Raw genomic sequence first — 14726 nt, 5'->3', positions numbered from 1 at the left:
TTTAGAATAAAGGGTCCAGTATACGCTGGTGCTGCTGGTACGTGGGACACTGAGTGGAGGCTCAGTTTTGCATGTCTGGTGCAACCTCTGCACTGTGACTGTTTTCAGTGATGCTGATGAACAAAGATGACTTTGAAGGATTCCATATATCAAATAAGAAAAAGTGATATCTGGGACTATCAGATGGCATAATGGTGTCATCACTGGACTCCCACATAGTCGACCACAGTTTGAGTCCCAGACATGGCTGCTTAAAACTCATGCTGGACACGTGTGCGTGCATGCCCAAAATCTCAAGAGGAGAATAGAAGAAGAAGGATTGTGGCATGGCCATCTCCCCCCCCGCCCGGGAGGGGTGATTTCTCGCTTTCTGTCTCCCTGGTGAGTGCATGCACCCTATAGCAAAAATCTTTCTCTTAAAAAAAATAAGAAAAGTGATGTCTGATCTTTTTACATATTTTACATATGCAAGAAAAATACCTTTATAGCCCATCAATAAACTGGAAAAAGTGGATATGGAAGATGTCCTAAACATCCATAATGAGGCTCCAGTTGTTTTTCATTGACTGATGGCAAAATTGCCAAAATGGTTACAAATCAAGGAGACCGTGATAATAATGATGATGAAGAGGATGTTAAAATGACAGAAAAAGTGCCTATAACTGGTATGATGAAAAATACATCAGTGACTTATTGAAGGGCCAGAGCAGCATGCATTTATAACAGAATAAGAAATCATATCAGTTTATAAAATCTGAGACTTCTAAGACAAAAACCATCTTCAATGAGAGATGATTCTGGAGGAAAATTTTTTTAAAAAAATTTTATTTCCAGAGAGTACACTTTCAGAGAGAGGGACACACACACACACACACACACACACACACACACAGAAAGAGGGAGAGAGAGAAATCACTGTAATTCCTTCTCTTCCATTTCTCTATCCCATTGGGATTTGGGCTTGCACACACACATGCCTGCTGTGTTTCTCAAGCTGCCGGGGTCAGTACTCAAACCATGTGGTTGGCCTTGTGGGATCTAGTTGCCTTAACCACCAGGCCATGGATTCAGCCTGAACATTAAAAATAAATCCAGAAGAAAGCCCCCTCATCTTTTTAAATATTCTTTTTGGAGAGGTTTTTGCTATAGGGCGCGTGCGCTCGCCAGAAAGATAGAGACATAGAGACAGGAAGCGAGAAATCACCACCCAGGGGGGATAGTCACACCGCAATCCCTTCTCCTCCATTCTCCTCTCGGGATCTTGGGCACGCACGCACATGCGCCCGGTGTGAGTTTAAGCCACTGGGTCCGGGACTTGAACCATGGTCAACTATGTGGGAGTCCAGCGACATAGCCATTACGGTAACTGCTGGTCCCAATGCCCCCTCATCTTTAGAAGCTTACTTCTTGTTCTCTCAACTACTTCTGATGTTCCCACTCACCTAAAAAAATAAAATACATTATATAGTAACTTTAAAAAAATGTTTTTAAGGTTTGTCCCCTAGGGGATGTACATTTGCCAGAGAGAGACATATTTAGAGAGAGAAAAAATGAGAAATCGCCCTCTGGGGGGATGGCCATGCTACAGTCCTTTTTCCATTCTCCTCTTGGGATCTTGGGCATGCATGCACACATACCTGCCTGATTTTCAAGCTGCCAGGTCTGGAACTTGAACTGTGGTTGGCCATGTGGGAGTCCAGTGCCTTAAACACCAGGCCACCTGCTGGCCCCATACTAGAGCCTTGTAATCAAACACAGACATCGTCATAGATGAAGGCTGAACGTCTGCCTTTGTTGTTGCTGTCAACAGCTGATACAGGTATTCTGGTGATACTGTTGTGCTGCCTAGTTACCCCGATCACATTAATATATTTTTACCATATTAATATCTTTACCGTTAAGTACTTATATGTGAATAAGTGTAAAAACAATTGCTTATTGGTAGCATATAAATTCAGAATCAGAAATGATGGTGATGCAAACAACCATAGGTTGTCCACAGGAGTGCTTGAGATAAGTAACACCTTTACTTTCTGATGGTTCAATGTATACAAACTATTTCATGCAAAAAATTATTAAAAATGTTTATAAAATTACAAGGGTGCTTCAAAAAGTTCTTGGAAAAATGAAATTAAAGTATGAGCTTATTTTGGTGAAAAAATTGAAATTCATACATAGTTTTTTTCCATAAAACATTTTTTCTATAGACCTTTTGAAGATCTTATCTTCAGTCGATGTGTCTAAGTCTTTAGTCTTATACTCAAGATATCTCATTATATATATGCAAATAGGCTAACCTCGAAAAAAAATCCAAATCCAAAATATAACAATTTTTTTTTTTAACTTCTTCATGAGACAGAGGGAGAGAAGATGAGAGAAAGGGAGAAAGATGATACCCTTGACCGGCTCTTGAGACTGTGACTCTCCCTGCAGCCCTGAACCAGCCAGGATCACAGCCGCACATGGGGCTCACATGGTGTGTTCAGGCAGACTGGGGCACAAATCCATAACCTTGTTGCCTATGATCTCTAGTACCATATGACAGTGCTTTGACTGCCTGCATCACGCATGGGACCAAAATCCAAACCACTTCTTTTTTTTTTTTTTTTTTTTGAGAGGTTTTTGCTTTAGGGCGTTTGCGCTCGCCAGACAGACAGAGAGAGACATAGAGACAGAAAGCGAGAAATCACCCCCCAGGGGAGATGGCCACACCGCAATCCCTTCTCCTCCATTCTCCTCTCGGGATCTTGGGCACACATGCACATGCGCCTGGCATGAGTTTTAAGCCACCAGGTCTGTGACATGAACCGCGGTCGACTACGTGGGAGTCCAGCGACATAGCCATTACGCTAACTGCTGGTCCCGAAATCCAAACCACTTCTGATACCAAGCATTTCAGATGAAGGATACCCAACCTGTACTATGATGTTACGATTCTGACATTTGGATTTTCACGTGGAGTATATATTTTTTGATTTTGTATGTTTAAATTATGTCTGGACTCTTACAGTTAGAGATCATTTACTCCACCTGAACTCTCTTAGCTTCTTCATTGTATAGATGGAGGAGTAAGACCGTTCTTGGTAAGCAACTTAGTGGCCACGCAGATATTAAGGTGGGATTGTACCTGGAGGAGAAGTATTCCGGAGTCAAGTCTATGCTTTTATCGGTACTCTACGTTATCTCTTCTTGGTGGCTAAACTCTTTCAGGCTTTTCTTTGTCACATTATGCATTTCTGGGCTGTCTCTTACTATCATCAAGGAGTATATTCACATGAAATGCTAACTGAAACATTGGCTTAAGAAAAGATATTTGAAAGAGAAAAATTTGATTAAACATTGGGTTGCTGGAGAAAAATATTATTAAATATTGGAATATTTTCTATGCAAAATTACGTCATGACTTTCCGAAGACCCAATATATCTCAGATATAGCCTGAGAAGAATATTTCTTTCCTTTGCCTTTGCTACTTTGACTTAGTATAGGTAATTAACAATTGATTATGTTATATTCTTCCCCAGCAAGCTGTATCCATTAGAATAGAAACTTCATTTCCATATTTTTTGCTGCTGTTGTATCCCTATACTCCAGATCTTTTCTGTAAACGTTATGACTTACAGGCTATCAGTCATGAAATCACAGATCTAAGTGATGCTAAAGGGTCCTATAGTTCGTTCTTGTTTTGAATATAAGTTTTCTCTCTACCACCGACATATGTACTCTAGGGCCTTCATTCTGCAAATTAAGCCCGTTTCCTTTTACCTTGCATGTTTTAGTGGGAGCTCCTGTTTATCAATGCTGCTTAATTGGCAAACAGAGCAGAATTTTGTACCCAAAATGCATTATGCTTTCTTTCTTTTCTCTTTTCCTTTTCTTCTTTCTCTTCTTTCCTTCTTTCTTGCTTTCTTTTTCAAAATTTGCTATTAGGTATATGCTTGCCAGGAGCTGGAGCGGGGAGGAGTAAAAAAGCTCAGGGAATATAGCCACACTGCAGTTCATTCTCCTCCATTGTCCTCTCAGGGTTTTGGGCACACATGTACACACACTCTGTATTTTTCAAGCTGCTGGGTCCAGGACTTGAGCAATGCATTTGGCCATGTGGGATCCAGCTGTCTTAACCACCACTCCATGGGTGGGCCCCCATTAGAGAAATATTCATCATCAATAAGTCAGATCAAGCCACAAGAGAAAATATACTCTGTTGGTAGTTTTCTGGGTTGTTTCCAATGATAGGTTAGAAAGTTATTTACCTTCAAATCATAGGGAAAAAATAGCATGGTCAATAGAATAAGATACACTAACAATGATTATAAATAAACTATTTCAATAGATAGGATAGAGACCTATCTTTCTTTCTCTGTACTCCTTTTCAGTAACATGAAGGATTCATTGTCCCACTTACTTTTACCACAAATTCAGATTCCCAATTCTGAATACTAATCAGAAGATACTCCTCTTTCCTTTTTTTTACCACTTTCTTCTTTCTCTCTCTCCTTCCCTTCCATTTTCTATTCCTTTGTCTTCCCTTCTTCTTTTTGACACTACTTTTCTCCTTTCATCTTTTTATCTTTTGTTTTTAATAATCTTTTCCTATAAGGTTTTACCAAACTCATATATTTAATTTATATATTCTTTCTCTTCTTAGCAAATTGCTACTATTTTGTGGTTGTTATTTTTAAGTCTTATTAGGTACATTGTGATTCTTGAATGTGGTTTTGAAAAATGTCAGCAAACTTTTATGGGGGTTAAAATGTTTTCTATTCTTGCCTTACATTCTTTAAATATTTAATGCTTCCTAGATCCATTATCTGTCACCTAAATTTTATGTCAAGTTGGATCTATTGTGTCATCAGAATCATCATGACATATTGTTCTATGCAAAAATGTGTCATGATTTTTCTGATGACACTGTAGAATACAAATAATTAAGTATACTAGACCATTATTAGTTGCTAAACAGAAATTCCTGAGACTGGCTGATTTATGTGAATGTAGGCTTATTTGACTCATGATTTCTGAGGCATGAACGTCCAAGAGCATGAGATGGGCATTGGACCAGCTTCTGGTACTGTCACAATGTGACCAAGAGAAGTGGGCCAGTTAGCAGCTACGGTGGCCCGGGAGGGGAGAAGAAGAAACAGATTATTCTATTTCCCTTGTCCTTCCCACACTCCAAGCTGATTGGATGGTCTATGTCTTTTATGTCCCTCCTTTTAAAGGTCTCACTACCTCCCAAAGCCATTACACTGGTGACTAATTTTCCAGAAAATGAACCTTTGTGGGGCAAATCTTCATCCAAACCACAGCAGTAAACTATCTTTATTTTCAATTTGCTCTTTCTTAGGTTTTCTAAGGGAGGAGGATTACTTCCTGCAAAAATGTGTAATCTGATCCCTGAAGATGGTAGAAACATCTTTGGTCTGATTGCTTCTTTCCTAATATAACTAGTTAAAATTTGCCTTCATTCACTTTGTAGTCTAGAAGTCAATGAGAGTGAATTAAGTACATGAAAAGCTTTTGTTAGAAAATGAAGCACATTGGGACCAGCAGTTAGCTTAATGGCTATGTCACTGGACTCCCATGTAGTCGACTGCAGTTCGAATCTCAGATCCGGTGACTTAAAACTCATGCCTGGCATGTGTGCGTGTGTGTGCCCAAGATCCTGAGAGAATGGGGGAGAAGGGATTGCAGCGTGACCATCCCCCCTGGTGGGTGATTTCTTGCTTTCTGTCTCTCTGTCTCTCTGTCTGTCTGGTGAGTGCACACGCCTATAGCAAAAACCTCTCCAAAAAAAAAAAAAAAAAAAAAAAAAAAGCACATTGTACTGAGGTCTTCTGATCATGTCTAACATATATGTAACTTTATTACCATTAAAGAAAAGCAAATGCTGAAATCAAAATGGCCTTATTGAATTTGAAAGTTTTATTAATTAGTTACTGCATACATTTGAAAATAATTTGAGTTTATTTTAAAATTCTTTAGACTCTGCCAACAAGCCAGGAAGGGTGGAACCAAATATTGTTGGTTGTGAATTACAAGGAATTTTGCTAGTGGGGCAAAGACATTTAAATTTTGGGAACCAGCAGTTGGCGTAATGGCTTATGTCGCTGGACTCCCATGTAGTCGACTGCAATTCATGTCCCGGACCCGGTGGCTTAAAACTCATGCTGGGCGCACGTGCGTGCGTGCCCAAGATCCCGAGAGGAGAAGGGATTGCGGCGTGACCATCTCCCCTGGGGGGTGATTTCTCGCTTTCTGTCTCTCTGTCTCTGTCTGGCAAGCGCATGCCCCCTATAGTGAAAACCCCTCCAAAAAAAAAAAAAAAACGACATTTATATTTTAAATCTTCCCAATTAATTTAATTTTGCTCAGAACATATAATGAACTCCTTGAAAGACATTTCATATTAATCAGAAGCTTATTTATATCTATCATAAAATGGATGCCAATTAAATATGGTAGCAAATATCAGTACTTTAAGAATTCTTGTTCTTACCTGAATTTAAAAATTATTAACTTCAAACTGAAAAACATTACAGTTATTTATATTGGATTATTATAAAATTTAATTTGCTTTGCTCCTAGGAAATGGATTTTTTTTTTTCCTCTGTGATCCCATCAACTGTATTTACTTTGGGAATTTAGGATGTGTTTCCTTTTCAAATGTTGGATATAAAAAAAGTGCTACTTTATATTTAAAATATAGAGATTATTTTACTGCTTGTCATTCCACAGACATTGATCAACAACAGAAGTTAATATTTCATGACAGGTGACTAAGCAAAGGCAACATTCTTTTATTGATACCTCTAAATAAGATATAAGCCTTGATATAAATAAAAATGGAAAAAATAGTAATACTGAGTTGGTGGTATCTCAGTATTTACTGCTCTTCAAATTTAGATCTTATAGAAAGTACCAGAAATATGATTTTTCTTAATCAACTTGAATGAAATAGACCTCTTAATTTATATCACCTGTGATATAAATAAGAATGATTACTGATAATTTGTTGATTAGTACTTTTTTCTATTTATGACAGGCATTTGTTTGATGAGAGATATGTGTTATATTTCACAAGTGTATTTTTAACACTAGATATCTGAGTTAAACCAGCCCATTAGATAAAAAGCTCAAATAAGAATTCAAAACAAGCAAATTTAATAAACTATTTAATAAAATAAATACATTTAAAAACTTAAATAAGAATAATCGTATTTAGTTAGGATCTATTATTTACCAAAGGATGTTTCATGAACACACAGATTATTATTATTTTTTTTTTGATTTATCAGTCAGGTGTTGGTAATACTACATAATACAGAAAGTAAGTTTTTATTTTTATTTATTTATTTTTAGAGAGATTTCTGCTATAGGGTACGTGTGCTAGCTGGAAAGACAGACAAAGATAGAAACAGAAGGTGAAAAATCACCCCCCAGGTGAAATGGCCACACCACAATCCCTTCTCCTCCACTCTTCTGTTGGGATATTGGGCATGCACGCACATGTGCTGGTGTGAGTGTCAAGCTGACGTGTCCAGGACTCAAACTGTGATTGGCCATGGCCGTGTGGGAGTCCAGAAACATACCCATTATGCCATCTGCTGGTGCTGAGAAAGTAAGTTTTTTAAAAAGGCAAATTTTCAGTGAGTCATAAATCTTCCTACAAATAATGAATGCATATCACATATTTAAAAATATACATTATTTTAAAATGTCAACAAAATCTGAGCCAAAGAACAAATGAAGCTCTGAATGATTTAAATGAGAGCAAAAGGAAATAGAATTGATGATCTCATCAATCTTTTCTCTTTACCCTTTGAAAGAAAATGCTTTATAGGAGGAAGTTTCAGAAGTTTTTGTCTATTTGTTTAGGCATTGTGAAATGGAATTTAAACTCTTCCCCAAAATGCCTTTGATATTAGTTGGGAGAAGTCTATTTTACAGTGGGAAAAATTCTACTTTTTTAGATTCAGGTATTTAGTTTGACCAGCTTCCTTAGGTATTATTTTACCTTATAACTGCTGAAATACTACATTAAAAAAAATCACTGCAATTGTTGAACATTTCAATAGCCTGCCTTGGGAATAGTTTTTGATTGTATATAATTTTACAGTCATGTCTGTTTCTCATTTGATTCATACTGTAACCGTTTCATTCTGGCAGCAAGATATAATCTCTGAATTCTATTTTAACATTATATGAAAGCGATAGAGGTTATTCGATTTATTCAAGGTAACCATTTATTCAAGTTAGTAAACAGTAGAAAGTTGAGACATCAAACCAGACCTTCTGGTTCTACCACTGAAAAGAAGAAAATAAGTCAAAGTAATTTATTCAGGATCACATTTGCATAGCTGGGACTCAAATCTAAGTTTTCTAAATTTAAATCTTATAAAATAATGCTGGATTTCTCTCTCTCTCTCTTTTAGGATTTATTTTGCTATAGGGTATATGTGCTCACAGGAGATAGGCAGAAAGGAAAAGTGAGAAATCACTCCCTAACGGGGATGGCCACGCTGCAACTCCTTCTCCTCCATTGTCCTCCTGGGATCTTGGGCATTCACACATACATGCGCCCGGCGTGAGTTTAAGCTGCTGGGTCCGGGACTCGAACCACGGTTGACTACATAGGAGTCCAGCAACATAACCATTATGCCAACTTCTGGTCCTCCTCTGTTCAAGATTTTACACATACACACACACACACACACACACACACACACACACACACACACACACACATGCGCGCACGCATCTACGCCTGGCATGTTTTTCAAGCTACCAGGGCTGGAATTTGAACTGAGGCCAGCCAAGCAGGATCTGGCTCCCATAATCACTGGGCTATCAGGCCAGCCCTGCAAATACATTTTTCACTTATAATTACTGTTTTTAATCATTTGATGAAAAGTTCAACGTAATGCTAATAATTATTAATGCCTCCTGAGTATTGCAGCTCAGCATGTTTACTTTGAAAACCAGGTGCAGATGTAGTTTTATAAAATCCTATAGGTAGGGCATATTGCGTATGTGTTCAAATTATTATCAGTGGTGAGATTTATCCATTAGATGAATTTGCCTCTTGAAATAATTTCTCAGGCTTAGAGAAAAAAGGTGAATGAATTACAGAAGTATGAACAACATATATTCAGTGTTTTTTATGCTGTGGCTGAAGAGTCATTAAATTTTGTTCAAAACTCTGAGTTAGTACTATCGCTAGCTTGCTAGGCTTCCTTATCTATTGTGTTGGCTTCCTCTTTTATATGAATCTTCAATTTCTTTTCTTTTTTTTTTTTTTTGAGAGGTTTTTGCTATAGGACATGTGTGCTTGCCAGAAAGACAGAGACAGAGAGACAGAGACAGAAAGTGAGAAATCACCCCCTTAGGGGGGATGGCCACACTGCCATCCCTTCTCCTCCATTCTCCTCTCGGGATCTTGGGCACGCACGCACACCTGCCCAACGTGAGTTTAAGCCACCAGGTCTGGGACTCAAACCACGGTTGACTACATGGGAGTCCAGCGATGTAGACTTTATGCCATCTGCTGGTCGTATGAACCTTCAATTTCTTATTCCAGTTCTGTGTAGGAATAATGTATAAGCTCCCTCAATGTCTTTTGGTATCATGGTAACTCTTTTTATGTAAACAGAGTTTACTTGTAATTTAAACTTTTCCTTCACACTAAAGCTCAGCTGAAAGATCTCTTTTTAAATTTTAATCTTAAGTTTTATAAAGGAAAGAGGTATGTGTTTTAGTCTGCTATTGCATTGCTAACAGAAATACTTGTGACTGGATGATTGAAAAAAAAATACGGGTTTATAAACTCATGATTCTGGCCAGGTGGAAGCTCCAAAGCTATGACAAAGTGGCATGAGGAACACCTTTGAGCAAAGCAGCACGTGGTCTGTACCTCCATTTTCTTGTCTGCTTCGTTTCCCTTTCTTATAAGCATATCAGGACTCGATGGTGGGGGCCCCACTGTAACTACCCAGTCACTAATCTCTTCTCCAAAGCTCCACCTTTCAATGCCATAATTAAATCTAGTTTTCATTCTCTTAATACCATTGCAGTGACTTAACACATCATTTTTGGGAGGACACATACAAACTATGGTAGTATCTTTTTATTTACTTGAATGAACTCATTCTATTAATGAAATAAGATAAATTTTGCCCAAATGTATTTTATTCTTTTCATTGGCTAGTCAGGTGTTCAATGTGGTGGTGGTGATTTTCCAGGTAAGTAAAATAGCCAAAGGTTGACTAGGCAAACTCTTAAGCCTGATTGTATGTTTAATACCTTAAATGATTAAATTACCAAGCAGCACCTAATATGCATTCATAAATTTCTATTTATAATAAAATCTCGGTTGTTCAGCATATTTTCTTTTCTGTTGTGTTCTTTTTTATTTTTTTGTTTCATCCTTAGGGACATAGTTCTAAAACTACTTCAATATGAGGCATCAACAAATGTAGCAGACAACAAAGGTTATTTTCCTATTCACCTGGCTGCCTGGAAAGGAGATGTGGAAATTGTGAAGATTCTTATTCATCATGGACCATCACATTCCAGAGTCAATGAACAGGTGCACTTGTCAAATGTTTGCTCATGCTGTCATTTTTCTAGAGTTTTTCAAAGGCAAAGAAAGCTACATTGAAAAATTGATTATTTTTATCTTTATCCTGTCAGAGACCTTTCCACTCTGAATTTCCTAAAGGAGCAATTTGAATCATTCTTTGGCAGTTGGATGTGATGCACGGGCACTCAGTCGGGCATTTGTAAAGATATTTTGTTAATGAGAAAAATCCCACATAAAGGAAGTAATTGTAATCTTTTTTTGCCTACCTTATATAATAATCCATTTTACAGCTATTGAATATTTAAAGATAGAACAGAATTCACTTGTAATGAGAATTAGAGTGTTTCTTAATAAAAATTTAAATGCTAAAATGATGATAGCTCTCATTTGCATAATGCTCTGTCATTTACATAGCGCTTTCACAGTTCGAGTACATTTTTATGAATAAATATGCACAACATGGTGTATACAGTTGCTAGTCCCATATTAAATTAAAAATTGTGTGTGTGTGTGTGTGTGTGTGTGTGTACATACACATACACGCCCAGAGATAGCAGAGTAATAATACACAGCAGCAATATTGAAAGATAAACTCAAAGCATTGTGAATATATCTATATTACATAGAGCAGACATTTTATAAAGGAATGCAATTCTCAGTATTCTAAATATTAGGTTGTTGGAAAGTCATGATGTGTTTTTTGATAGGACTACACATTGCAGAAGGTAAAATACAGTCCCCTAATACAGTATGATAACAAACATCTTGAGCTCTGCATGCCCCCTACTGTTATCATTTTGTAAAACTATATTTGAAAGCCAGCAGGCAGTCTCACAATTGAATTACAACCATGGCATGAAGCTGCAGGTTGGCAGCTGTCCAATATCAATGCAAGTAGGTTACTCTAGGGCAAGCATAGCTAATAAAGGACAGTTAGCATACTGCTCAAGGGAACAGAGACATCGAAGGCCTGCAAGTGAAATTTAGACTAAAGACTGAAGCTGTACACAGAGAAGGGAAGAATATTTTTTTCCCCCAGTAAAATGAAGTTGTTGAAAGGACTAATCAGGAAAAACATTGTGTTAATAGAGACATTTTTTTTATCATAATAAAAATTCTGTGTTTATAGATTATAAAAATGTGTATTTTTTTCTGGAAATATACTTAACCTTTAAAAAATGACACTTATGACTATCTTTATCATCATATACTAAAAGGAAATTTATGAGAATGCTCTTCTGTTACTCAGAGAACCAACAGTTAGGTATTTGTAGGATGAGCCATCTGGTGGTTATTCTTAAAACTGAATACTGCAAAACAATCCTGAAATAATAAAGTGGAGCAACAATCTAAGATTAAACAGAGGGTATTCATTTTGACAAGTGAAACATTTTTGAAATGACATGAAAATAAAAGAAATACAGTATTCATTTAGTCTTAAAAGTTGAAAATTTTAGATGACATGTAACTGTGATGGCATATTTTAAAAAGAAACACTTTAGAACAGATCAATTAAAGTATTAAAGAAGTCTTAGTAGAGGGATTGGAATTCAAAGTTCTTTTTTTTCTTTCTTTTACTGTTGATCATGGCTTTTATTAGCAGCAAGTTGAAAGTATTTTGAGATTTTTAATGCTGTACTTTCTGTATTTTTGTTTCTTTGCTATGTACATTATTCTTTAGTGCTAATATAGTTCTCTCATTCCATGCCATTTCTCATAAAGTTTCTGATAAAAGTTTTTCTAAGTATTTTAACTTTCTTTCTATTTTTAAAGAATTATTTTCTTTAACTTTATTTTTTATTTGACCAGAGAGGGACAGAACGAGAGAGAGAAAAAGAGAGAGAGAGAGAGAGAGAGAGAGAGAGAGGAGGTGGGGGGAGGGAGGGAGGGAGGGAGGGAGAGAACGTGAGAAAGCAAGCCGCCAGGTCTGGGACTTGAACCATGGTTGGCCATGTGGGAATCCAGCGCCCCCAACCACCACACCACCTGCTGGCCCTCTTTCTTTTTTACTTTTCTGAATGGGACAGCAATGTTCTAGTAGAGGGATGGAATGAAAATGGTAATTAATGTGTATTGAGGCGAAAGATAAGCTGGTACTGTTTTAAGCACTTTTGCCCACAAAATGTTGTTAATTAATTATCACAATAATCCTCTGAAATGATATCATCACCCTCAATTTATAGATGAGAAATCAGGCTTAGTAAAGCTAAATAATGTGTTTCAGGCTATATGTTATTCAGTGACTAAAACTGAGACTTGGACTCTGATCTCTGCCTCCAGAGACCTCCATAATAGCACGTTGGTACCGTCATTCTAAATCCTATCACTTAGGGAGCGTTTACCACATTGCCAGTTATTGTGTAAAGTACTCCATCTGCCTTATCTTTGCCCTATCATGACCTGAAGTCAGTTTTCATTATAGTTCTTCCTTTATATGTGGGAAGACAGCCCTACCGAGATTAAGCAGCATGCCCAGACATCACATGTACTAAGAAATGCCACCGGTATTTGGACATAGGTTTTTCTGACCCAAGGTCCTAACTAGTAATATACAGTGTTACAATGTTAAACAGTGGATCATAGGCAGGGCTTTATTCTGATTTCTGAGTTACCTTTGGTTTCTAATACAGTTTTCTTTAAAAATAATTATATCTTATATTTTAATATTGAAAGTTTACAAAGCATGTTCCTATATGTTCTCTCTTTTGATTTCTAAACTGTGCTGTAAAGTATATAAGGAAGAGGATATCCTCGTACAGATAAGTTAGTTTCAGCGAGATCAAGAGCTTTACCAGGGTGAATAAGTGGCACGTTAGCTCTTGAACCTAGGTTCAGTTGGCTGTCCTGTTAGGTTGTCGGGAAAGTCGTGATATATTTTTCTATGCAAAAAAGCGTCATGACTTTTGCAACAACTTTACACTCTCCTAGAATTCTTAGTCAATTTAGGATGACATCATTTTGAGAAACAAAGTGAGTCTGTCCTGCTTATGGTTTTTATCATTGTCACATATATCCTATCTTTTATCAACTGATTTATTAATTTCTCCTGATGTTATGCATGTTTCAAATAGCTATTTCTCTATGCGTTCATCTTTCCTCCGTATCTTCTTTTTTTTTTTTTTCCTTAATTTTAACATTAGGACAAAAATCAAAGGTCCCCTATCTTAAAAATAGATTGCCTTGCCTTTTATCAAAACTAACTCTTGTTAGATGTTTAACTTTTAAGCAAGACCTTTTGGTCAGTAACTTTTGTCAGCCAGCTTCATTCTGTCACTCACTGGTCTGGAAATGTCCTCATTTTTCATAGAATATCCATTTGGTTAAAAAGAAGAAATTTAAAGCTTTGAAGAAGGTTCTGTGTAGACACAGTAGCAATAGTTAATCAGTACTTTATCATAGTGTATTTACTTAAAATTAGATGCTTTTTTAGACCAATCAGAGAGTGTAGCTGTAAGTATACAATCATAGCTTAGTGGAGGTACCACAGCTGTGGTCCCCACTGATGTGACAGTCCCAAGTATGTGTTGCCAGTGGATTAAATCTGTGAACATTTTCTTCTGAGCTGGTCTTGAAAGGTTGAAATGATTTCTCTTGAGAGCTGAGCAGTGCTAATTAGTATTATTAGAAAAACTTTCAATTTTGCTCTTATAATTTCCTAGGCTAAGTGCTCTGGAAAAAGCCTTTCAAGAGGTCTTTGAGGAATCGTTGTTTCATAATTGGTCTTTCTCTTTTCTTAAAGAGGCACTGCATTGTGAAAAATGGGATTGAGTTTTTTCAGACCAAGGGGAAATTTGAGTTGGCCAGGAGGCATATTTCTGTGTCATATTTTCATGGTATAAAGTAATAAGATTGCTTTTCTTATTAGGTGTGCAACAGTCAGATTAGAAAATCAGAGAGTCTAAATCTGTATGTGGTCAGTCTCGAGAGGAAGTAGGTTAGAGTATGCCAAGTACCGGAATATGTCTTCCCCACAAACGACAGAAGAATCAGTGCCTTCACCTGGATTCCCCATCTGTCAGGTCTTAGCTTCTCATCGAGTGTCTCCAAAGGGTAGGCTTTTCCTCTGGGTTTGATTTTGAAATGTCCTCTCTTGATACTTAGTTGAAACATAAAGCAGTAAAAGCACTTCACTAGTGTTCTGTTTTC

General features: G+C 37.1%; 1 protein-coding gene across 11 annotated transcripts in view; it reads left to right on the top strand.

Moving 5' to 3' along the window:
* The window catches only part of ANKS1B (ankyrin repeat and sterile alpha motif domain containing 1B), a 1163098-nt gene that overhangs the window by 171384 nt on the left and 976988 nt on the right, over positions 1 to 14726 (top strand). For all 11 annotated transcript variants that reach the window (XM_027775658.1, XM_027775657.1, XM_027775654.1 and 8 more), the window contains exon 3: positions 10430 to 10586. In XM_027775658.1, the coding sequence (XP_027631459.1) occupies positions 10430 to 10586 (157 nt within the window). The remainder of the gene's footprint in view (positions 1 to 10429; positions 10587 to 14726) is intronic.

The sequence above is a fragment of the Tupaia chinensis genome, unplaced genomic scaffold (genome assembly GCF_000334495.1).
Source record: "Tupaia chinensis unplaced genomic scaffold, TupChi_1.0 Scaffold000054_1, whole genome shotgun sequence".
In the NCBI taxonomy this organism is placed as follows: Eukaryota; Metazoa; Chordata; class Mammalia; order Scandentia; family Tupaiidae; genus Tupaia; species Tupaia belangeri.
Note: the sequence above shows the minus strand (reverse complement) of the source record. Positions and strands in the feature narration are given on the sequence as shown.